This window comes from Halichoerus grypus, chromosome 12 (genome assembly GCF_964656455.1).
Source record: "Halichoerus grypus chromosome 12, mHalGry1.hap1.1, whole genome shotgun sequence".
NCBI lineage: Eukaryota > Metazoa > Chordata > Mammalia > Carnivora > Phocidae > Halichoerus > Halichoerus grypus.
Window position 1 is genome coordinate 53,994,932 of NC_135723.1, and position 26,617 is coordinate 54,021,548.

A 26,617-nucleotide genomic window follows, 5' to 3' on the forward strand; every position below is an offset into this window, starting at 1 on the left:
GAAGACGTTATGGGTTAATGTATAGAGGTTGCAATAATTGAATCTTGTGGAGTTCATTTAATTCAGGCACTGAAATATTTTCCCATCTGCACCTTTGTTTTTGTAGGAATTACCTGAAAGATGGGAAACTACCAAAAAGATTGCAGGAACTATCAGACATGCTGTGTCACCTCTCCAAAATGCAGAAGTCACCCTCATAAGGAAAAAGTGTATTTCATTTGATGTAAGCAAGCTACTAAGTTTTGTGGGTGTTATGTTCATTTTCTTTGCTTTACAGAAAGATTTTTTACAAGGGTAATTGAAGCTATTTGAGATTCACCTTCAGTTTTTTTCTGCCCTCCTCAGCGGAAGCAGGCCGAGTTCAGAGAGAGATTCAGACTCAATGCTCCTCTTGGTTTTAATGCAGAAAATCCGTACACGGTGCTTGATAAGGTAACGCTGAAGTCCATTGTTTTTTGCTACAAGAGCCCTTGTAGAAAGTCAAATTACACACTGACATACTGAGATATTTTGCCTTAGTTTGGCAGTTAGTTAGAGCAGTTGAGAATTAACTATTACAAACTGGGTTATGAACCGTTCACCCCGATAGTGTTTTAAATCATGTCTCCCAAAACCACCATCATTATCAAAGTGATCATGCTAGTGGAAGTAACAACTACTATTTTTTAAGCACTTACTATGTAAATGTGTCAAAAACTTTAAGCATATTGCTTATATTATTTGTTCTGGTTCTTATAATATCCCTACAATATAGCTTCTCTTCTTTTCAGATAAAGAAACCATCATGTGTAATTGAGTAACGTTGGGGATTACACAGTGACAGATTAGTATTAAAATTCTAGCTGTCCAAATTTTTTTTAATCAGGAATTTTACCCACTATTATTGTTTACCCTGTGATACTTGGCTAGCGACTTTTAACCATGGTAAAGAAAGCCCATAACTTACTCTTAACCTGGGATAGAAATATTATGGAGTCATACAGTCCTAGTTTCTAATGAACTGCTTTATTATAGTTGACTATAAGAACGAACATAATGGGCAAATAACCCAAAATGGTGAGTGGTTCACATGAGGCTTGAAAAAGATGTTTTAAAAGTTTATTAGAAATTTAACACTTGGATTTCTTGAGGAATTCTTAACCTAGCAGCCAAAATGAGCAGTGACGGTGAAGTTTAGATTCAGGAGCAGTGAATCTTTCTGAGATCTTCATGGAGGCTGCCATCCTGTTTTTACTCCATACTAGAGATAGGCTTGACTCCTTAGACTGGTAGAAAACTTAGAGTGGACACAGCTTGTACCTCTCTGTCCAAATTCTGGGTTGGATTTAGTTTTAACTGCTTTACACCCTTTCAGAAAGCACCATTCTGTAGCAGAAGATCTTCTCTTGCACTTGGCTACAGAAAACCGGTTAATGTATTCACTGTGGGTTAGAATATGCTAATAGAGTTGTGGGGTTTTTAAAGATTCTATCTAAATTGCAGGTGGTCTGAACAGATTGTGGAAGGGGAGACATTTTTACTTGACTAACCAATGTGCTGTATATAAACATTTACTACAGTTATTTATTGAATGCTACCATTTGCGTGCTATAATATAACAGCATGGAGTTAAATATTTAAAAGTCAGAGATATTTATCTTCGGACCCACAGAATGTGTTGAGGGATGTTTTGCATATAGTAGGGCTGGGTTACCTTTGTTTTGAAGTCATTTATGTGTGTGTGTGTGGTGTGTGTGTATATAGGTGCATGCACATCTAAGACCTCAGTGGATTCATCCAGAGGCACATATATGCTTGTTCTGGGGGGTATGGTAGACCTTAGTACTCAAGGCATCTCACTCCACAAGGCAGAAACCTTTGACCCTCCAGAATCAAAGGGAGTGGTATGGTATATTATATTGTATATTGTGTTATAATGGATTCATCAGTAAACTTACATTATGAGCTTTTGTTTCTTCATATGCAAAGACACAGAAAACACTTGAGTTAACATAACTCAGTGTATATATTTAGGAATGATTTAGTATCAGTAATAGGAAAAATGGCAACTAGAAGGGCTGTTGACTTTGGGGAGCATGGTACTCTAGACAATTTGAAAAATCCTTTGGAAAAACAGATGCTGAAACACGTTCACAGATGTGCAACTTAAAATGTATTGCTGCGCTCCCTGGAAAAGAAGAGGAATCTCCTAAAGGGCAGGGGAAAAAATGGAGGAGCTGAATCTAGGGTGAAAAGCCAGAGGCAAACATAGAAGCCTGTGTTACTGTGGCGGCAAATGAAACATTGCTACCAGGAGACATGGAGATGCTTGGGAACATGAGTACTGGTTACCCAGGGAGCCTAAATGACCATCAGAAGCAGAAAACATTGATTGTGGTATTCATACAAGGTAATAAATTAAATGTATTCATGCAAGGCAGTGCTTACACAGTAGTAGGAATCAATGAATTTTGCGCAGCCTCACTAATATAAATAAGCCTCCAAAATAAATAGGAATTAAAATGTCTTAATATAGAGTATAAAATTACATAAACTTCAGAAACAAACTTTAACATTTTAGCATTTAGCAGTGCATACATAGGTAGTAAAAAAAAAAAATCGGGAATATTAAAAATTAGGTGGTTAACTCTGTAGTGGGAAGGAGGGGCATAAAACTGAGGAGTCCATTAAAAGTTACTGATAACATAGTCCTAAGCTGGATGGTGTGCACACATACCTGCTCCTTTTGATGTGTATGGAATTTTTCATAATAGAAAATGGGTAAAACTAAGAGAATTGTGATTCTCATTTATAAACGTATGTAACTTATAAAAATGAAACCCATAACTTGTATAATGAAAGAAGATGAAAGTGCTGATACTCTTCTTGACATAGTAGGAAGTCAGTAAAGTTGAAAACTGATGAAGCAAAAAGGACTAAGTATGAGTATTTAAATTAAAAAAACAGAAGAACTAAAGTAATAGTTGGGTATTGAGAGGAGGATGGGAGAAAATATAAGGTGGAAAAACGAAGTCAAGTCCTTTTTTTGTTTTTTTTTTTGCAAAGCCGGTAACCTAGTGTAATGTCTCAACTTGATAAATGAAGGAGTGGCCTGCACACAGAATCGAGAGTTAGAGAAATAGCACCCAGAAGAACAGGAGAGAGAACCAGCTGCTTCTGCGCGACAGGCTCCTCCATCCTCTAACTTTTACCATGTGAACACGCTACTATGTTGATAAAAACTAAAATTAAGAGTTGGCTTATCAAGAAAGAAAAAAATAACTCACTTACATTTGGCATAACACAGACTATCCTACATAGATGGGATGGTAGACCAGTTGTAGGAAAGATCATTGTACAGTGAAATTTCTCCTACTGTGCTGTCTTTAGCTCCAGGGTTTTATTTCATGAATTCTCTAAAGTGCATTTTGTACTATTGATAATCTCTAGGATATTTTTTTAAATCCAAAACTTTTTTTTTTAAAGAAGTGGTTGCTGTTTCAGTGGAAGCTCTAGAGCCTCACCTTTGGCTTCCCTAGCCGAGTCCCCAGCTGTACAATGAAAATCGGGAAGATGGTTTTCATAGAAATCTGATGCAAGAGCAAATTTTGCTGAAGTATGTGTGGGGGCAGTATTGGTGACATGATTGTATTGATGACTAGTCTCCTCTCACTTGCTGAGTAGCCGTGAGTTTGTTCATCAGAACGCTACAGTTTACCAATAATTACACTGCCGGCTTCTTTTAATTTTCATTTTAAGATAGAGGTTGCAAATGTTGACCTTTACAGAGGTTCACAGAACCGTGTAGCTTCTCTTTCTTTGGCAGTCATTGGATGTGAAGGGTGTTGGGGTGCATGTGTGTGTGTGTTTTTTCCTTAGGCAAATCAAGAGCTTGAGGCATTGGAAGAAGAAATGTTACAGATGCAAGAAGCTACCCACCTTTTTGAAGTGGCTCTTCCTGAGTATAAACAGATGAAGCGGTGTCGCAAAGAAATAAAATTGCTCAAGGGCCTCTGGGATGTCATTACTTACGTTACAGTAAGACACTGCCTTTTTTTTCTTTTTTAATAGTTCTTTTGTATAAATAGGCAATTTTTAGTGTCTATATCATTCCGTGGGGGTTTTATAATGTCTTGAAATCTGTGGGCGTTATATTCCCCTCCCCCCCAAATTAGAATTTGTCTATCTCTGTGAGAAGATTCTTCTCTGAATTATCAGTTGTTTTCCTTTTGGATCTGAATGAAACTGTATAATGAGTTGACTGCTTCAGATTCTTTTCAGGGATTATGTAGGATATAAATGAAAATAATACTTAAGTATATACTACATGTATATGGTGACCCGTGCATGCAAATTCATGTATATATTCCTACCTACATGTATGTGCATATATAAGAGACCTGACTGAAGTTAATTTGCATGTTGTTAATTAAGTCCCAAACTTAAATATAAAAATAAGTTCTGGGGAACTAGGTATATTGCAACACATACTCTTCATAATTTGCTTTGAAGTGAGTTGAAAGCCATATAGAGTGTTAAGGGACATAGAATATGGTCAGAAAGTTAACGAGCATTTTATTGATAATGGATGAAGACTGTCTTATGGAAGCTCATTTTATATTACATGCAGAATTTTGAAACCTGGTATTTAATGGTAATACACTTATCAATTCAGAGTATTCAGGATTAAATGATAATGATAGTATGTAAATGGAATTTGTCACCGCTACTAGAAATTAATATATCATAATGTTTTCACCTTAAGTTTGACATGTCCTGACAACTTTTTTGTTTCGCTGATAGGGAAGTTTTGACTAGTGCAGTTAATATTTAAATAATTGACTTTTCACTGGATGATGGAATCACTGTGTATCATCAGTTTATATGTTTTGCTGTGGAGACTTGCTTTCACCAAATGTTGTTGACACTTTTATCTGCTTGTGCGTTTTCAGAGAAGCATTGATAATTGGACTAAAACCCAGTGGAGACAGATTAATGTGGAACAGATGGATGTAGAACTCAGAAGGTTTGCCAAGGCAAGTTCCATAACTGTCGATTACAACCATTTCTCTTTCTCAGCCCCACCTCCTTCCATCTTGCCTAACCGAGTATCTGGTATGTTGGGCTGCATGTCCTTATTTACTTCAAACAGGATGATAGTAGACAGTACTTTTTTTTTTTTTTTAAACCCTGAGCTAGTTGCATTTCTAATCAAGCCTGCCTTTTTTGTGAATGAGTGGATGAAAACATGTTAGGGCAAGTGGATTGATGAGTAGCAGCTATAATCTTGAACTTCCTTTGGCTATCTAGAATGGAGGATGTTAAGATTAAAAGTACCAGGGCTGAGAGGTTAGGCTTATGAAAGCTTTTGAATTCTTTCCTTGGCAAACATTATTTTGTATTGCAGGATACATTTTGAATCTGGGATTTGGGGCGACTAATTGAAGTATGCCCCTTGGGAATATGTATGGAATACTGTGATCTTTGTTCTTCCTCTTGACTATTCTGATATCCCACGGGGGCTCAATATATACAGAATGGAGCTGATTTGAATGCAGTGCTTTGGTACCTAGTCATATGCCCTCTAAAGAGGGTAGAACCTCTTCGGATAAAGCCAAAATGCACAGAAGTAAAATGCAGCTAAAAAGTGGCAGGGCCGTTGGCTTTTTTTCTCAGAACGTGTTTGCGTCAACTCATGAGGTTTCCTCATGGGACTCCCAGTGAGAGCCTGTGAATAAGAAACCAGTGTATCCACGTGGCTTATACACACGAGAACTTGTGATAGACAGATGAGTGGATCCTTTTCTATTTCTCTAGTTTTAGCCCTTAACCAAGGGGCTTAAATGCTTCTATTCTTTCATAATCCAGGGAAAGGTAGATTTATTCTTTCATGGAACACAAATTAGGAAATGTACTGATATATCTGGGGATCTATTTTTTTGTTTGTTTTTACTTTAGGAAATCTGGTCACTAGACAAGGAAGTCCGGGTATGGGATGCTTATGCAGGCCTGGAAAGCACGGTGAAGGACATGGCGGCCTCCCTGAGAGCTGTCATGGAGTTACAGAGCCCTGCTCTCAGAGGCAGACATTGGCACCAGCTGATGAAGGCCACTGGGGTCAGTTTCCTGAGTCTTGTTAATTGAATATTTTTGTGACTGTGGAGAGTTATTCCTTGGTTTACATTGTTCATCTGGCATAAAGTGGATTTGTGAAAAGACTTCAAGTCAAATGGGGGAAGTCAAGCTCCTCAAGATAGAACCCACAGACTGACCATGCAAAGATCCTCCTTCAGCCCCTGCTGTGGACTAAATGTTGTCTCCTCACCCCACCCCACCCCACCCCACTTCATACATTGAAGCCTAAATCTCTAATGTGATGGCATTTGGAGGTGGGGCTTTTGGGAGATAATTCGGTCAGGAGGGTAGAGCTCTCATGAATGGGATTAGTGCCATTAGAACCAGATGGAAAGAGCAGAAATTTCTACCCTCTGCCATGTGAGGGTACAGCAAGAAGACAGACATCTGTAAACCAAGACAGCCTTCACCAAGATGCCGTCCATGCTGGCACCCTGGTGTCAGACTTCCAGCCTCTAGAACAGTGAGCAAGTAAATAAATGTTCATTGTTTAACCCACCCCGTTTATGGCATTCTCTTACAGCAGTTTGAACTAAGACGCCCTCCTTTTGTCTTTTACTGACTATGTAACCTCAAACAAGACACTTAACGTCCTTATTTTGAGTTTTGTTTTTTATTAATAAAAAGAGTGGATGCTGTGTGCTCTCCTTCAGCAGAGGAATCTCGTAAGGCTCAAGTGAGAGGACGTGAGGGCCTTTTATAGAGCACAGCGTGGCCACAGAGAACCTTAGTCACAGGCTGGGGAGAGCCAGAGAGGGCTACAGCCACCAAGACGCAGGGACTGGGTATTAGCAGCCGCAGGAAAGGAAGGGGCTTTCCTGTAACTGCGGGGCAGGGTCGGCTGGCTCTTCAGGGGTGAGGGGCGCGGTTGAGTTTGAGCACTTAGGAAGAGAAGAGAGCTTCTCAGTAAATACTGGGGTTGTGCGGGGTGGGGGTGGGTGGCAGTCAACAAGATGATGAGGAAATAAATGTGAATTATTTTGTCACATGATAAATATGAATAATGATACTATGAGTAAGAATATTTTTTTGCCAAGGAACTCAGATTAAATTAGTGAGAAAAATAAGTTAAATCACGGAAGCAACTAGGAATTATGTCCAGGGAATAGAGTACTTGAGGAAGAAAAGACAAATGAGCTACTCGCTGATTCCTGGGATGTCAACCAAATTAAAATAAATGAACACTGATTCTCTTTAAAAATGGGTTTTGTGGGCAAAGAGATAAGAAATGAGCTGACAAGGGAAGGATATGAAACAAAAGAAAGTAGTGGAGTGTGAATGTGGGCCTGAACCTTGGCCCTAGCTTCTGGTGGGTGATGCCTCAGTAACTCTGAGTTAAAAAGCAGTGTCTTTAATGGTCCCCACCTTCCAGAACTAGAAGTGTGCTCAGCAGCTGACTTGAATATATTTAGCTGTGATTCATCCTTCTGGCCATTAGGCACAAGAACCGTTAATACACGTGTAATGTAAATTCTGCCCTTTTCTCTTCCTAATTAGGTCAGATTTTCTATCAGCGAAGCCACAACTTTGGCAGATTTGTTAGCATTGCGGTTACACCAAGTGGAAGATGATGTCCGAAGCATTGTGGACCAAGCTGTGAAGGAACTGGGGACGGAAAAGGTGGTGTCTTCGGGCTGTTCCCTGTTACACTGAACTAGTTCTCTGCAGTAGCCCCTAAGACTCGGAAGTTCCCCGCGCCGGGGTTGTGTGCACACACCTGAGGCCCATTTCCTTCTCCACTGCTAGTGTGTGTGTGTCTTGGGCCGGAAACTGAATCCTTCTAAGCCACAGTACATGTGTAAAACAGGAGGGTGGGCCCAGTCGGTGGCGATGGCGGGTGGTGATGGGGGGTGGCGGTGATGGCGGGGGGTGGTGGTGATGGCGGGTGGCGGTGATGACGGGTGATGGTGATGGTGGTGGTCGTGGTGGTGGTGATAGCAGAGAACACTTACATGTCATTTATTTTGTTGCAAGCACTGCTCTAAGCACTTTGTATTATTTCATTTGATTCTGAGGTTGGTAATACTCGTAGCCCTGTCTTACAGATGAGGAAGCTGAGGCACAGTGTGGTAACTGACTCACTCCGATTCACATTCAGGCTCTCCGAGCACTACCTGGCTCCTGCTGGCCGATGTGTACATAATCTCTGTTAAAAACAACCTTCAGATAACTTTTGAAGTCCCTTTATGCTCTGGCATTCTGTTTCCGTGAAGGATGTAAAACTCAGATCCAACAGAAATTTGATAATAGGGTGATGCTTGTTTTTGGGAGATGGAATTCATTCTCTGAACTTCATCACCATGAATTATTTGCAGGAAAAAAATGAGGCCAATAGTATTGGGTAACATTTATTTTTTTTGAGAATTAAAGAATTTTTTTTTTTAATTTCAGATGATAGCCTAGATGTTCGTCATAAATTAAACTTTTGTGCACATAACTTAATACTGTTTATGTCTAGGCTGTTACTGAAATCAGTCAGACCTGGGCATCCATGGAGTTCTCTTACGAAGTTCACTATCGGACGGGCATTCCATTACTAAAATCCGATGAACAACTTTTTGAGACTCTAGAGCACAACCAAGTAAGATGGGTGTTTTGATTACAGATTTTTTCTTTTAAATGGCAATTTCAGAATTTTTCTAAGTTCCAGTACTCAGTATTTATTCATTCATTGGGTATCTCCTTGTCCCAGACTCTGGGCATGGTACCATTTGGGATCAAAAGGTATGAACTTGGACTTGAGCAGGGAGACAGAGAGTAGGGCTCCAAGGGACAGAGAGGCTTTGTGTTGGGGAGGGTGAAAGACTCAGGGAGAGCCTTGTGAGTTGGGCTGGTAAGTCAGTAAAGAATGGCAGTGAGAGATGGGTGTTCGGGGCAGTGGGGACAGCAGTGGTTGTCAGGGCCTGGGGAGTTGGGGAAATGTGGAGATGTTGGTCAAAGGGCCCACATTTCCAGTTATAAGATGAGTAAGTCCTGGGGATCTAAAGTATGTCATGGTGACTATAGGTAACAATACTGTATTGTCCACTCAAAAGTTGTTAGGAGAATAGACCTGATTACCACACCCCAAAAGAGGTTATTCCATGAGCAATGGAAGTGTTAAGGAACCTTATTGTGGTTACCATTTTACTATGTATATATGTACCACAGTATTACATGGTACATTTTAAACTTCACGTAACGTCAATAACAGCTTAAATTGGTTCTGGGGGAGAAGAGTCAAATGTACTAAATAGTTAGAGGTGAGAGTGAGAAGAGGCCTTTCTACTCAGTGACTTTCTGAGATCTCAATGTCAGAGAGTGGTGAGAAGTGCTCACCAGACTGCTCGGCATCCATGCTTGGTAGTCAACCGAGGGGGGAGGAAAAATGGAAGCTGAGGGCTTAGGAAGCTACAGAGAAGTTGGTTTTATTTTTGTAGTATTGGGGAAAAAATATTTATACCTTGCAATGGTTAATAGGCATGGACCCCAAGGAAAGAATGAGAGAAGATGAAGGAATAAAATTTAATTCCTAAAGCTGCACCCTGGAGCACAGTATTTTTTTCTGCCTACAGAGAGATACATGGTCTTCTGGTAGAAGACACAAGAAATGCAGTTTCTTGTATTTATCTTTTTTCTTTTGGAAAACATGCCAGTATGAGTATTTAATGCCATTAGTTCATTTATTTAGCCAATACTGAATGCCTGTTTCAGGTATTGCATGCTAGATCCTAGGAATCTAGGAATCAACAGAAGAGAGGTATAGTCCCTCCCTCATGGTACTTGCAATCTTCCAATTGACTTGTTATTTAAAATTCTTTGTCTTTCTTTTAGGTTCAGTTGCAGAGTCTGCTTCAGAGCAAGTGTGTGGAATATTTTATTGAACAAGTGTTAAGCTGGCAAAATAAATTAAACATAGCAGACTTGGTCATCTCCACTTGGATGGAAGTCCAACGAACTTGGTCTCACCTGGAAAGCATCTTTGTTTGTTCAGAAGACATTCGAATCCAGCTTGTGAAAGATGCTAAAAGATTCGATGGAGTGGATGCTGAATTTAAGGTTCATAGAAGATACTGTTTTCTATCCTAGCAGAGTTTTCCAAACAAGAAAATCTTGTGAAAAACCATGATTTGGGGTATCGTATTTATAAAAGCACAGTGTTGCATTTTAGGGAGCAGCACAGGACGCTTGCTCTTGTGAAGTATTCTAGGCTTCGCGGTTGTGTATGGTTTCTGTCACCACTGCTCAGTGCCGCCATTGTAGTCTGAAAGAAACCAGACACTAGGTAAACAAACGGGCGTGGCTATGCACCAGTAAGACTTTATTTATCGACACTGAAATTTGAGTTTCTTAGAATTTTCATGTGAGACAGAATATTAAGCTGCTTTTGACTTTTTTCCACCAGTTAAAAATGTAAGAACCATTTTTAGCTTCTGGCCATACAAAAAGCAACAGCAAGCCTGATATTTCCCTTAAGCCCTGCAGTAAGGTGTGATAACATTAATCTTCGTGAAGTACATACTGCGGAGGGGATACCAGTAACAATACTATTAGTTACTTGTTTGTTGATTTTATAAGAACCAAAGAAAACACACAGAGATGTACCTATGATAATGATGAATGATTTGAAGGACTTTCAGCAAAGAATAATGGCTATAGTTTTTCATATAGAAATGAGGAATAACTTTTTTTTTTATTAAAGAAGAACACCTGGAGGAATACTATTTTAACTTTTAAGGAAGAAAGAATAGACTGTTCAGTGTTCATCTCATTTTCATATGTGAATGTCCTCTTTAAGATTCTGGGTTCTCTCTCTCTCTCTTTATTCTTTTTGTTTGTTTGGACCCAGAATGGTGGTAATGCCCATCCAATTTATTTTGATAAAAACTGTGTGATTATACTTTTGTTTTTGATCTTCATTTAAAAGTTTAAAAGCAAAAGTGAATAGGCGTGGTGTTAGAAGTCTCTTTAACCTTACTTTCTTAGAGTTTGTTCCTCATTTTTAAATGCCCCAAATGGATGAAAAATTGAGAAAAGTAATTTCTAATATCAATGGCTCCATCTTATACTTTCATACAGGAGTTAATGTTGAAAACAGCTAAAATAAAGAATGTTCTAGAAGCAACATGCAGACCTAATCTCTATGAAAAACTTAAAGATTTACAGTACAGGTAAGAATAAAACTATGAAGTGATCAATTTGTTATAATTTTATGAGATTGCTTTCAAGTATTTTACAGTATCTAACATCGTGTTATTGTAGATAGACCTGTGTCAGATTACTTCATAGTTTTGCTTAGAGTTGTCTAGTTGCCTTGGACATAATAGATGGTGTGTATATAGAGTATTGATAAGTTTGATTGATCACTTATTAAGCATCTACTCTATTCCAAGAACTTGGATTGCACTTAGTAATTTCATATCGTTTATTCTGTATATAGTTTATACTAGAAATTACTCTTAGGAAGCCAGTTAGTACTTAGGAAATCCTTAGGGGCCTTTTGTAATTTCACATAGAATTCTACACAGCTAATGGTGGTTAGGATATTCTGGCTTTTGATTAAAAAGGGGCAGATAGCTACTGAATGAAGAGGTTTGTGCAGAATTTTGATCACTTTTTATTGCAAGGTAGAAAAGAGCTTTAGATAAAAGAATATTACATAAGCAAAATTATTTCATAATCTGTAAATTTGCTAGAGATAAAGTTAGCCATAATTTTAAAAGAGTGGATTTCCACAGAAGTTAATTATTTCTTCTTTTTTAAAGAAGTTTATTTAAGTACTCTGTATACCCAGTGCAGGGCTTGAACTTATGACCCTAAGATCAAGATTCACATGCTCTTCTGACTGAGCCAGCCTGGCGCCCAGAAGTTAATTATTTCTTAGTGATCTTGGGGACTTGGGAGTTCTTCCTCTGGGTCATCTCTGCTAAGAAGGATAAAGCAGAAATGATTCTGACTCCTAGGACTCCTCTGAATACCAGAGGGAGCTGAAGCCATGTGTGTTCTCTAGGCATTCAGTGGGTAAAGGAAGACCTTGAACCAAATACATCTTAACGAATGCATTTTGTGCTCAGGATGAGTGATGCCGAACCTAGTTGCCCTTGCTGAGTAAGAATGTCATTAAGAAAAGTGAGGAGTGGGGCACCCAGGTGGCTCAGTCGGTTAAGCATCTGGCTCTTGATTTCACCTCAGGTTGTGGTCTCAGGGTTGTGAGATCGAGTCCCACCTGAGACTTTGTGCTCTGCTGAGTGTGTGCTTGAGATTCTTTCCCTCTCCCTCTGCCCCTTCTCCCGTGCTTGCTCGTTTTCTGTCTCTCTCTCTCTCTCAACATAAAGAAATATTAAAAAAAAAAAAAAAGTGAGGAGTGACATCAACCTAAGTCTAATCTGTATTTAGCCTCAGCCCATGGTGTGTGCGTACCTGTCTCCTACTTGGCATGACTTGTAGATTATTCACAAGGAACATGATGGTGTCAAAGAGGAGTCAGGCTACGTGTTAGACAGTAAAGCTTATTATGGTGAGTGGACAGATGAGAGGAGCGGGGTTTACTTTTGTTGATGTTTTACTAACTGAATGGGCAAGATAGGCTTAAAAAGAGTTTTCATTCCCATAGGCTTTCTCTTTGTGAAAAAGCTCTCGCTGAGTACCTGGAGACCAAGCGTGTGGCTTTCCCGCGGTTCTATTTCATCTCTTCTGCAGACTTACTTGACATCCTCTCAAAGGGAGCTCAGCCTAAGCAGGTAATGGATATTTTTTGAAAGTCTCATATTCTACTACATTTGCTAAGGAATGTCATTGTCAGATGCCACCTACCTTGTCACATGCGTCAGGAACTAGAAAATCGGCAATAAAAATTTGTAATGCAGCAACAGAAGGATGTCAGAGCTGGTGCTAAAGGAACCCCAATCCATGGGGCACCTGGGTGGTTCAGTCGGTTAAGCGTCCGACTCTTGATATCAGCTCAGGGCCTGATCTCAGGGTCGTGAGATCAAACCCCCCACCGGGCTCCACATTGGGCGTGGAGTGTACTTTAAAAAAAAAAAAAAAAGGAACTGGGTCCTCAAGTGAAAGTGTGCAAGGTTTAGTGACCTGCAAGAAGTTAGTCATCATTTCTCTCGCCTTCATTTCTCTTTGAACCTAAATTTGGTGGGATGGCTCTTCTTGCTGTCGACAATATGTGTGCAGTCTGCTATTAATGACAGACTTGTCAGTCAGACTTGGGCAACATTTCTGGGGTCAACCCTCAGTTATGGTTTCTTATATCCATGCTAATTTCCAGATGGCTTTGTAAATAAAATCCCTTTGATTACATTGACTAGCAATCCGGTATATCCATCTCTCATTTACATATCACACAACTGGATGTTTGGAGTGTTGGGTTGTTTTTTGTTTTTTGTTTTTTGTTTTTAATTAGTCTCAAAGAGAATAGTCATAACCACACTTAAGTTCAGTAGCCTCCTGGGAACATTCTCATGACCAGAAGCTGGGTCCTCGCGCGTGATTGTGAGGTAGAAGGTATCATATTCCATTACAGGTATATGTTCCCGAGGTCTTTGAAATCCAAAATCCAAAATTACAATTCTGAATTCTCAGTACATAAATTTGAAGAGGTGCATAAATCTATACCTAGGATAATTGTTTTTCTTTTAATTACACTCTTTAAATATAATAAATATTTGTACGACCTGTTTATTCAACAGTGTTAATTCCAGAGAGTAGAGACATGAAGTTGTATTATCTATGATTATTAATCGCAAATGTGCCCTGCTGAATCTCCATGAACTGAATAGCAGACCCCTTAATAACACTCTGGGTAGGTATCTTACATCCCGGTCTCTTTTTCTTACTTTAAAAAAAAAAAAAACAAAAAGCAGCTCAGCAAGGTCTCGTTACAAACCCAGTCTTACCTCTGTGTTGAGGCCAGGCTTTCACATAATAAATTTGGAATTGGCAGGGAGACACTGATAATTTTATTCCATATGCCCTTCCCACCCATTTATCATGGAGAGGAGGTGGGACCACCATCTGTCAGTCATTGGTGTTTCTTACTACTTGTTCTTGATTCTTTCACCAGCACTGACTGACTGTTCTCTGTCCTCAACAGCAAGCATCAACGTGTTGGGTCTCTGGTGGAAAACGGGGACAGAGGGGAACCTCCTACGGGGTATATACGGCAGAGTCAGCTCTGTCTTGGCGCTTCCAGTTCTTGCTCTAGGCAGTGAAATCAGCCATTGGGTTACATCTTCTTTTTCCTTTTCCTTGTCAGCAGATGGCCAGCAAGGGTCATGTCAAAGATGGACTTCCTGCGGGTACCTGTAGCTTCTATGAGTGAGTGTCCCACACCTCTCTCACTTGATGACTTAAGGGTTAGGTTTGGGTGAAACAGTCCTTCACCTGCCCCATAAGGAGTGAGGAAAAGCCACAGCACCCCTCGTGGGCCGAGAGCTTGCAGGCGTGAGATGGCCACCTCTAGTCCCCTCCGCCCCGCGGAACTAGCTATAGAAACAGGGGGATGGCAGTAGAAGATGGTAAGGGGTTGAGCTGTCTCTGACAGGCCCTGGAGGGACTAAGCGGTCCTGACCCGTTTGCTGTCCTCAGAACATGCACATACCCAGTGCATCCTGGTCCTTACCGGAAGCCCTAGGCTGCTGCTGAGGGAACAGCTCACTACTGTACTTGTCACTTTACCTCCTTTCAAAGAATCAAGCAATGCTTCACGCCTTAGCCAGACGACATGCTGGCTCGCTGGAACATGCATCCCCGATGCCAACTTTTTTTTTCTTTTTCATTATCCTTTCTAAGTCATAGGATGAGTTGTTTTTTTATGTATATAAACTTCAAAGGTGTACCTTTTAGGTCATTCTTTTTATGTTTTCAGTATCCCTTCAGTATTGGAGTGTTCTCTAACATCCCTGGCACTCGCTGTGGAAGCCCTCTCACCCTTCCTTCTAGCTTCGTAGTCAGAAGTTCGACATCTCCAGTTCGGGTACATTGCTCAGTCCTCGTACAGCTACCGCTCCTTAGTGAATGACTAGGTAGTCTAAGACATCAAAAAGATTTTAAATTAAAATGAAGCTGAACATTAAGCTCACAGCACAGAGGTCTCCCACACTGCTCACGGCCTTGCTGATGAGCGCCCCTGGCAGTGCTGTCTGCCCTGTGCCAGCCCAGGGACGTGGGAGCTGCTGCTCAGCAGCAGAAGGCTCCGCGATGGGGCCTGGGGGGTGCAGGTCATTAAGTGTCCAACTCTTGGTTTTGGCTCAGATCAAAGCCCTGCATCTGGCTCCACGCTCAGCACGGAGTCTGCTTGGGACTCTCTCCAGCTCCCTCTGCCTGCCCCCTGACCCACCCCACCCCCGCCAAGTAAATCTTAACAAAAAAAAGGGTCCAGCCACATGGCTACAGTGTACACATGGTTTATAGATGTCCTGACCTGTCAGCTTTTGAAAGGATTAGATTTTTTTACTCTGATTTTCCCCCTCAATTCTGCAGCATTTCTTAAATTTAAATTCAATTAATTAATATATAGTGTACTATTAGGTTCAGAGGTAGAGGTCAGTGATTCATCAGTCTTGTGTAACACCCAGTGCTCATTACATCACATGCCCTCCTTAATGTCCATCACCCTGTTACCCAATTCCCCACCCGCTCCACTCCAGCAACCCTCAGTTTGTTTCCTATGATTAAGAGTCTCTTATGGTTTGTCTCCCTCTCTGATTTCATCTTGTTTCATTTTTTTCCTCCCTTCCCCTAGGATCCTCTGTTTGGTTTCTTGAATTCCACATATCAGTGAGATCATATGATAGTTGTCTTTTTCTGACTTATTTTGCTTAGCATAATACCCTCTAGTTCCATTCACATCATTGCAAATGGCAAGATTTCATTTTTTTTGATGGCTGAATTATGTTCCATTGTATATATAAACCACGTCTTCTTCATCCCTTCATCTGTCGATGGACATCTGGCTCTTTCCATAGTTTGGCTATTGTGGACATTGCTGCTATAAACATTGGGGTGCAGGTGCCTCTTCTTTTCACTACACCTGTATCTTTGGAGTAAATACCCAGTAGTGCAATTACTGGGTCGTAGGGTAGCTCTCTTTTCCACCTTTTGAGGACCCTCCATACTGTTTTCCAGAGTGGCTGCACCAGCTTGCATTCCCACCAACAGTGTAGGAGGGTTCCCCTTTCTCCGCATCCTCGCCAACATCTGTTATTTCCTGACTTGTTCATTGTAGCCATTCTGACTGGTGTGAGGTGGTATCTTATTGTGGTTTTGATTTGTATTTCCCTGATGCCAGTGATGTTGAACATTTTGAAAGGATTAGATTTTTTATAGTTTTGAAATTGATACTTTAAATTGTGTTCAAAAAGTGATTTCACTGAGGTCTTAATGAAACTTCTAACAATTCAAATTCACATAAAGTGGTATCCCACTGTTAGTAAAGGTGCATTATTTAAAAAGGTGTTTCACTTCCTCTGTGGTGCAGATATCCACTCGGGAGTGACTAAGGTGGGCAGGGAAGCTAGAAGGAACTAAGGGCAGTCTGAGTCGCTTAGAGCCACAATCCGCTTCTTTCCCTGACGTGGTTCTGCAAAGTGAAGATGCCTTCGGAATTCTTGGTCACTTACGAGGGAATAGTTAGTTAATGGTTTTGGCAATTAAACCAAAGAGGCTGGTCTTGCTACACTCTTACCTTCTTTTCAATATCGGAATCCGATTTGGACCACCAGACACAGCTTTTCCGCCTTTGCCTTTTGTCCTTAGATTCCTGAATGTGCTCCCTGCAGTGTGACCAAAATTACATGGCCACTGCAGCCTGTGGAATAACAATGCAGTTTGGCCAGAAAAGAAATCCTTTGTGGGGAGATAACTCATGTTGACATCTTGTGAATGACTTGAATTCTTCAGCCACCCTCCCCTCCACCTGCCACACTCAATTTAAGAGTGTTGACCAAAATGGGAGTTTCTGCAGTTAATTATGGAATTTGATCAGCCTGAACTCCTCAGCCAGGGAAGTCTGATATCCCTACAACCTCTATCCCATAAGCAGAAATTCCCTAGTGAGTTGGAATGCCAGAGGGATGAAATCAGTGTGTCTAGAGTGCCTTCGGTGAGGATTAGCTGCTGGGAACTTGGTTAAGATCAAGTTTTAAAGATGTTCTCCTTCCAGAATTCACCCTGCTCTCCTAATGGCATGAAGGCTCTAAAGGACCCATGTGTGGGCCCTGCCTAACTGCAGTGATCAGAATCTCTGGTAATCTATTATGGAAATCCATACTTAGAGGTGTACTTGCAGGATTTGTTGACATGGTGTAGTAGTTATGTGCGACGGGTTTGAAGTTACACATTCATTATTAACATTCTTTTATTCCCCCCCTTTAGAAAAACATCCTTTTGTTTTTTTTTAAGGGGCTGGTGTAGTGGTTAGAGGCAGACAGAATAACAGTCCCTTTGTTATGCGGTGCCTTCAAATAGCTGACACTTTTGTGAAGTCAAGATGTTTTTAGCCCCTGATTCCTAATAATTTGAAAGATCCTTTTGTCCTAGAAGAGTTTGCACATTTTTCCTTCCCTTGTCCACTGCCTGATGAGTGACAGCTTCTCCAGATGGAGCTCTACTAAAGAAAGAGAAACTCGCAGTGGGAAGAGTTGCGTTTGTGTTGTCTAATGTGGGCTAGCCATGAGCCAACTGGGGCCAGGGAGCACTTGAAATGGGGCAACTGAGGAACTGAAATTTTTATCTTTTATTTTTATTTATTTTTTTAGAGAGAGAGCGTGTGAGAACATGGGGGTGGAGGGGCAGAGAAGAGGGAGAGAGAGAATCTTAAGCAGGGGCTTGATATCACGACCCTGAGATCACGACCTAAGCCCAGATCAAGAGTTGGACGCTTAACCGACTGAGCCACCCAGGTGCCCCTGAGCAACTGAATTTTAACCTCAAAAGATTTTAATTGATTTAAATTTAAATACTGATATTTGCTTCAGTTATTGGGAAACAAAAGTGTGTTTGAATCAACTTGAGCATGTAAATCTACTTTTGCAACAGTATATTTTATGAAATTGAAGTACAGATCAAGTATATCTGATGATGAACCCAAATTGAGATATCCTATAAATCTATACACCTGACTTGAAAGGTTAACTATGAAGAAAAAAGTGTAAAACATCTACTATTTTTTTTGTTATATGTTGAAAGCATCTCAGATATACTAGGTCAAATAAAATACATTAAAATTAATTTTGCCTGTTTCTTTTTACTTGTTTTAATGTGGCGACTAGGAATTCACTGTTGTGGAAATTGAGGCCACAGCGCATTCTCTAAAATGAGAAGATCAGGCAGGGGGTGCCTGGCTGGCTCAGCTTATAGAGCACGTGACTCTGGATTTTGGGGTTGTGAGTTCAAGCCCCACATTGGGTGTAGAGATTACTTAAAATCTTTAAAAAAAAAAAATGAAATGAGGTCAGAAATACATATACTCAGAAATGTTAAAAGTTTCCATCAAGAACTGTCTTTCAGCGGTGTCAACCCAAATCCACATAAGAGGAAATCTGCCAACTTGTCTATTAAGAAAGCCCCAAATTTGCAGTGATTGCACAGATGGCACTAAACTGAAAGCCTTAATGGCCTATAAATACGGGCATTTGGAAAGGTGCTTGTGAGGAGTGGGCTTAATATTAAGTGACAAAAAGCCCTGCTGGATCTTCGGGGTGCATAGGTAAGACCCCACATTTCCACAAGCACAGTGCGTTCCCATAGAGCACTAGCGTTTGGTTGTCTCCATCGAGTGAATGTGTCTCACGCTGTGAATTTCAGAAATCAGGATGATTTCATAGTGTGTCACCATCTTTCCTCACAGAGATTAGTCTTCCTTCAACAACTACGGTGAAAAAGGCCCAGAATTCGAGTGGTTAGTTGAGGGCATGCAGAAGTGAATGAGTTTTCCTTGAAACACAGTGAAAAATTGCAACTTCTTAGAGGAATTAGAAAGCTGGAGGGCTGTTAGGTACGTAAAGTGGAGGAAGGAGTTGCCCTTGAGTTTGGGCTGGGACTGAGGATGGAATGAGGAAGAGGCAGGAGAAGGAGACAAGCACAGAAGATGTTCGTGGTTTCGACCATCTTGCACTGGCCTTCCAGTCAGCAGTGAGGAATGGAAGCTGCTTACCTAAGTGTAGTTTGTCCTGGAAATGGCCACGTGAGAGCAGAGTCATGGCGCAGGCGGGGAATATGTCATGTTGGACATGGATGCCTTCCTATGAAGGCAGCCTCATACTCAAAGGACTGAGGTATTTATATGTGTGATGAGAAAATAGACCATCTCGTTTTAAATATGTCATAAATTATATATTGCCTGGGGATTATCCTTGATTATCCTCACAGGATACTTAATATACGGTTAACCACAAGTTGTATAACAGTAGATACACTTTCTTTGTTCATTTTGCAAATGTGTTGCCACTGCTAAGATTTTTTTTTAAAGATTTTATTTAGTCATTTGACAGAGAGAGACACAGAGAGAGAGAGAGCACAAGCAGGGGGAGTGGGAGAGGGAGAAGCAGGCTTCCCACCGAGCAGGGAGCCCGATGCAGGGCTCGATCCCAGGACCCTGGGACCATGACCTGAGCCGAAGGCAGACGCTTAACGACTGAGCCACCAGGTGCCCCTCACTGCTGAGATTTTTGTTACCACTCCTTTCTTGGCATTTTCTCCACAACCAAGTTATAATACAATCAGGGGTATTACAATGTGGGATTCAAATAAAATATCACCTTAATGTTAGGAGATCCAAAACTTAAGCATTACAAATGTGGGATCCTGCTGCCAAGTAGTTTTCGGCCTTGCTGTGGTGTCTAGAGCTCCTGGTCCTGACAGAAGTTGTTCAGCTTCAGCTTCAGCTTAAAATCAGGGCACAGGGTTTCTGGCCGCAAGAGATGAGCTTTTCACAGAGTACTGTGCATTCTGGGAACCACTAGAGAAGCTGAATAAAATAGTTAACAATCTGTTCAAATGCATCACAGAGTCTTAAAGAGCATCGAAGGAAAGTCTAGAGCTCAGGGCCTAAAATAGGAGCAGAAAGAACCATAGATTTACCTGATGTTTGCTATTGATGTTTCCTTGGCGACATGTGACTATTTACAAGGTAGGACAAAGAGTCTGAAAAGCTGATCAGAACTTTCATCAGTATCATGGAACTTAAAAGGAGGAGAAAAAATAAAAAGTAAAAACTGGAATCAGGCACCACCAAGGAAGATGTTATCCAGAGAATCAAACAGTGATAATGGTTCTGGGGTGAATTGGCTGTAAATGTGCAGGGATGGGGGGAAAGGGGCATCTAACACATACTGTATCTAAAAAGTCAATTCTAGGTGGATGTACTTAGAAATTTGAAAGGTACAACAATGAAATATATAACATACGAGAAAGAATGATATTTGAGCAAAAATTCCTCAAGTTGGACATGGAAGTATTGAGTGTAAGGGAAAGGTTGATGGATTTGACTATTAAAGTTGAAAACTTCGCCTTATCGGAGGTTACCGTTAAGGCACTAACAGTGTGAGCCTCCAAGTGGGGAAAGATGTTGGCAGTGCGTTAAACAGAAGACTCATATGCAGAATATGCAGCTGACTCCTACATTCAAAGAAGTAAGGACGGATCGATAATTGGGTATAAAAGTGGGCAGAATACATAAGCAGCCTGTTCACAAAAGAAGGTATTGTAATGACCAGTAAACAGGAGAAGTTGCTTGACTCTCTAAGTCATCAGAAAAATGCAAAGTAAACCCACAAAGAAAGATACACTTGTACTTCTGGCCAAGATGGAGTAAGAGGAGTGGATTTACCCACCTGCTTGAAAGAACACAACACTTTGACAAAGTATATGAAGTGCTGGACCTTTTTAGACACCGGACATCAGACAGCAGAGGATAGCAGTTTATGACAGACTTGGAACAAAAGAGGTGAGCTCTGTGATGGTCCCAGTTGTTTTCCTCGAGCGAGTTTCCAGGCATGGTACAGGGAGGGAGAACCAGATAGGATTTGGCGGTCTCCTGGAGTTGAGGGTTCGGAGCTGAGAGTCCAAGGAGAACAAGGTAGTGAGAGTTGGCAGAGCTAAGTACCGAAGAAGAGAGAACTGTAAAGAGAGAACTGCAGAAACTTCTAGAGGGGCTTCCTAGAGTCTTCAGCAGGAGGAATAATTAGCCCTGGGTTACACATTATTCCAGTTGTGCCAAACAAGTCTTAAAAGCAAGATCCAAAAGGATCAAACTGTTTCCAAGTAATTTAACTGTATCCCAGAACAAAGCTCAAGAAGAATAAAGATATATTTAGTTCCAAGGAGGGTAACTTTGCGATGTGTGACATACCATTAAAGATGACAGGGCATGTAAAGAGTCAGGAATATTCAACTCTCAAAAAAAAAAAAAGGAATATTCAGCTCTCATAATGAGGAAAAATAGCAATCAAAACAGATACAAATGTTAGGATTAACAGACCAAAACATCAAAAGTTTTAGCTGTATTTGTATGTTCAAAAAACAAAGTGGAGATATGGAAAAGATAAGAAAGCTCCGTATGTGTATATCAGGTATCCTCAAGTGGAGGAAGGGAGACAGAAAAAATACTTGTGGAGTAACAGCCAAAAGATTTCTCACTTGATGAAAAGTAGACATCCGTAGATTTAAGCTCAGTGAAGCAAAGCGCAAGCTACAAAGAAACCTCTGTCAGATCACTCATATTGGTCATAACCAGTGATAAAGAGATCCAAAGATCATCCATAAAGTCACAGTATGTACAAAGGAGTGAATGTAAGCATGATGAAAGGCTTCCCAATGCAAATGAGAAAATAGTGGACCAACAGCTCTAAAGAACTGAAAGAAAAAGAAATCCATCTACAATTCTTTATCCTGGGAAAATATCTCTTAAAAGTAAAGTCAAAATAAAGATGTTTCCAGACATTCAAAAGCTGAAAGATTTCATCACCAGCAGACTGGCAATATGAGAAATGTTAAAGGAAGTGCTTCAGGCAGAAGGAAGATGGTACCAGATGGAAATCTGGATCTACACAAAAAATTGTCAGCATTGAAATGTTAACTGTATGGAACGAGACAAGACAGGCACATCAGCCATCCATCAGAAGGCAGAAGGATAAGAAAGAACAGAGACCTTGAAATGCTACATGAGCTCAAACCCTGGTACTGTTGATTAGTGGCTACATTACTACTTTACTTTCCCGAACATCAGTTTCCTTGTATACCAAGCGGGGAAAACAGTAGGTACTATCTCTTTGGTTTCTGAGCAAGAAGGGAAACAAATTATGTAAAGAAATATGAAAAGTACTTACAATAATGTAAAAATGGCCACAAATTCTTCCCCTCCATGCATCCATGCCATTTTATTAGTGTGATGGTGCAGTTTTCATCCAGGCTCGAGCTTGTATCTCTGTTTGGATTGCGATGTGACTTGTTTTGGTCCAGCGTATCATTAGCAAGAGGTTTGCCGAGCTCACGCACGCTAGGGGGTGTACCCTCTTGCTGCTTTTCAGAAACCTCGGACTACCTCATCGTGAAGGGGGCCACAGCTAGCCAGCTGAAGGGGAGGCGCACGCCCGTGCCCCGGCTACCAGCTCCAGAGGCAAAGCCACTGATCACCAGCGGACCACAGACACGAGGGGACCAGCTGAGGCAACCCAGAGGCTGACCCGCAGAGTTGGAAGCAAAGAAAATATTGCCATTTCAAGCCCCTGAACTTCGGGGTAGTTAGTTACACTGCAGAAACAAATTCAAACACTTTAGTTAGGTCTTTACATATATACGCCTAAATGCCTGAATATATATTCCCCAGTCTCGAGGACTTTTATGTGCTACTGATTTTTGAAGTAAAAGATTTTACTTGAAATTTAGAAACAAAACAATATCAAATACTGGCCCATGGAACTAGTCTTGTCTGGTTTCTTCCTTTTTTTTTTTTTTTTTCCTCCTAGCTGAAGATACCTTGATAAGAGCTGTGGCATTGGTTTGACGTCACTGAGTATGGGAGGACTGGTGAGGATATCGTGAATTGGCATATTTCCCTCTCTTGTCAGTTTGTACATTGAGTTCCTCAGGCTTTGACCTGAACACATATCTCACACAATGAGATACCAAGATCAAACCCACTAAAAGGCTAAAATTAAAGAGACAATATTAAATAATGGTAAGAATGTGGAACAGGGACATGTTCTTCTCTAGCCAGTGGGATCAGAAATTGATATGGCCTCTCAAGAAATCTATTTAACAGTGTCTTATAAATATGAATGTAAGAATACGTTATTTTCCAGCATTTTCCTTTCTCAGTGTATGCTCAGAAGAAGTATATACATGTGTGGACCAAAAAATGTAGACAAGAATTTTCATAGCTACATCATTATTATTTATCATAGGCCCAACTGCAAACAATCCAAATGTCCCTTAACAGTAGAATGGATAAAAACATTGTGTTATGTTCCTACAATGGAATACCACCTAGCAATGGAAAAAAACAAACTAGTGCTGTACCTAATACCAAAAATAAGCCTCACGGACATAATTTTGAATTACAGAAGGCAGACACAAAAGAGTACAGATTGTATGAATCTAAATTATCTAGAGATAATGTCCATTTTTGAGAGGAGGGTCTAGTGGCTGTCATGGGATATTAGGGGTTTTCCTAGTGCAGGTGTATTCTGTTTCTTCTCGGTGTTTATAAGAGTCATGTTCACTTTGCTAAAATTTATTAAGATGTACACACATGATTTTTTTTTTAATTCTCTCAATTTTCAAAAAGTTATTTAAAAATTCAGCATTTGTGTTGTGACTATATTTATATAAATTTATGTATGCATGCTAAAGATGTTAAACAGAATCAGCACTGGTCTGTATGTCCAGTTATAAATAGAAAGTCAAATTGCAAAATATTATATATTTTATTTTTAGTAAAAATAAACTAAGCACTGCCTGTTACCTAGTATTGGCTATAATGATTTACAAAATTTATAACAAGCTAATTTAGTCTTTTTGGGTTATGTAAGTAATTGCATCTTCATTATTGAAAATTTGAAAAATATGGAAATAAACAGGTAAAAGATCAGAATAATATACTGCTAGAAACTGTTTTTGAGTGATTATAGTTTTTAATGTGTCTATGTTTATGTCATAGCATATATATTTAATCGAAATTGGAATGTTCTTTTACAATATGATGTTTCGTGTCTATAAAAGTTTTCATTACATGAATATGCCATAATTTATTTAACCAACTTCTAGAAAGTTTTTGAAGATTTAGATTTTCAGCAATGTTGCATGTCCATTTCCTTGTACTGTCCCCAATACTGAGTAATATTAATTAAAAAGTGACATTTTGACAGATTGGCTTAAATTTTTGCTCATGTACCAATAACTCGTTTTCATCTTACTCCAGAGGATAATATCCACAATAGGCAGGACTGCCTACATTTTGGACATTACTTACATCCATATAAATTTCATCATCATGACTGTTACCATTATTATGAATAAATGAGTTAATGACTACAGAGGAATAAACCTTGAGGTGTTCTCCATGCCAGGAGTGATAGTAGGCTTTTATGTTATCCCACAGAGGCATCTTTCAGAAAGATGGAGTAAATATGAAATTAGATACGGGCAAAAGGCAAGTGGTAAGGTTTGAGAATATAGTAAGAAGCTACAGTAATTTCATTTTTCTTTGCCTTTGTTTTCTAGGTGAGCATCAAGTAGGCCAGCTGATATGATGGCTGTATTGGTTCACATGTTACGTTCTAAAATTACACAGATGAGTTAATATTTTTTACTTTATTTACAGGTAGATAAATACATGCTCTTAAATAGGTAGCTCTTCCTGTGCACAGTTCCCACGTGTAGGAATTTCAGTTACCACGGATTGGGTAGATAGCGCCAGTCCCCCCACAACGCGATCCAAAGTTAAGATACTACAGTAAGTGCAAAAGGCACAGACTTCATTGCTAGTTCTTCACAAAAATCCCTGGGTGGGGAACAGAGGTGCATCCTGCCTCATGGACAGTTTGGACAAGTCTGTCCATAACTGGCCATCACGCATCTGTTACTCTTTACACAGAGACAGCAAAGCATGTAATGTGTTACCTCCTTATCCCCAGTGATGAGGCATGTAACATTTTACAGACACACATAACTGAAGGAGGGAATTGGTAATACAATTGGAGGCCTAGCAAAGAAATGAAAATTGATCATGCTAAATGTTTAATTTGAATCAAACATAGATGTAGTTACAGAGAGAATGCTCACCGGGAATAATAGCTCTGTACCATTTTGAAAATTCTGAATTTGCAGTCAGAGGATTTTCGTGAAAATGAACTTACTGATACAAATGAAAACAGTTATTGTGCCGAAATGGATGAAAATGTCCCAAGGGAAATGAGGGAAATACCAGCCCCCCCAAAGATAGCTTCACATTAAAGAAACTCTGAAAGAAATTTGATGACATTGAAAACTCAAGGGATCCAATGCTGGCAGCTGATCCAGATTTGAAAGGAATATGACCGTCCTTGAAGGCATAGAAAAGATGCTCGTTCTGTATCAAGTTCTAAGATAAGAAGGCAAACGCTAATCAAACTACCCCGATAAATTTTCTATAAAGAAATAAAAATTGTCAATATTTTTAATATTTTAAATTATAGTGTACTAAATATTTAAAGTTTTTATTTTATATCCTTGTACTTCCGTAACCAAGAGTGAGAGGGATTGTAATGTTTTAATAAAGATTTTTAGAAGTCCGAGGACAATCCTAAGTTTCCCATCGATTATTAAGATTGCACAGTCATTGTTATGATCCCACACTACTGTGTGAAGCAAGGACTGCTTGTGTATCTACTCACTAGTGGGTGGATGTACCTGATTTGCTATAAACTGTAAACTGAGGGAATAACGTTTCTTTTGTTGCTGTGATTGGCCTATGTTATGGCCTAGGTTATGAGTTTTTGAGACTCTCACTTACTTGCAAGAGCTGATGATCACTGCTTGGGTTATCATATTCTCCTCCATCCCTGTACATTACCCAGAGGACATTTATACACAGAAAGTATCTCCAGTAATCTAACAATTCACTGTTAGAAACCTCTGTAATAGATAATGATGTTATTGACTTGTTCATGATTTAAAGTGTTCAAATCCTTTCCATTTCTTTAGTGAGATAAAAACAGGGGCCTCTAAGGCACTCATTTTTCTTTTTAATCATAAAAAGTTATTCTGAACATCAACCTAGTAAAGAATTTTATTTTAGTGTTAAAAAATACAGAGATCTTCATAGAAATAGAACAAATTTGGACGCCTGGGTGGCTCAGATGGTTAAGCGTCTGCCTTCGGCTCAGGTCATGATCCCAGGGTCCTGGGATCAAGCCCCGCATCAGGCTCTCTGCTCAGTGGGGAGTCTGTTTCTCCCTCTCCCACTACCACTACTTGTGTTCCCTCTCTCGCTGTGTCTCTCTCTGTCAAATAAATAAAAAATAAAATCTTTAAA

At 40.0% G+C, this 26,617-nt stretch overlaps 1 protein-coding gene across 1 annotated transcript in view; it reads left to right on the plus strand.

The window, feature by feature from the left end:
- DNAH11 (dynein axonemal heavy chain 11) overlaps window positions 1–26,617 on the plus strand; it is a 321,947-nt gene that overhangs the window by 71,436 nt on the left and 223,894 nt on the right. Inside the window, exons 19-28 of the mRNA XM_078059358.1 lie at window positions 107–223; window positions 346–432; window positions 3,859–4,017; window positions 4,932–5,015; window positions 5,938–6,096; window positions 7,612–7,734; window positions 8,573–8,695; window positions 9,928–10,152; window positions 11,173–11,264; window positions 12,707–12,833. Coding sequence (XP_077915484.1) covers window positions 107–223; window positions 346–432; window positions 3,859–4,017; window positions 4,932–5,015; window positions 5,938–6,096; window positions 7,612–7,734; window positions 8,573–8,695; window positions 9,928–10,152; window positions 11,173–11,264; window positions 12,707–12,833 — 1,296 coding nt within the window. The remainder of the gene's footprint in view (window positions 1–106; window positions 224–345; window positions 433–3,858; window positions 4,018–4,931; window positions 5,016–5,937; window positions 6,097–7,611; window positions 7,735–8,572; window positions 8,696–9,927; window positions 10,153–11,172; window positions 11,265–12,706; window positions 12,834–26,617) is intronic.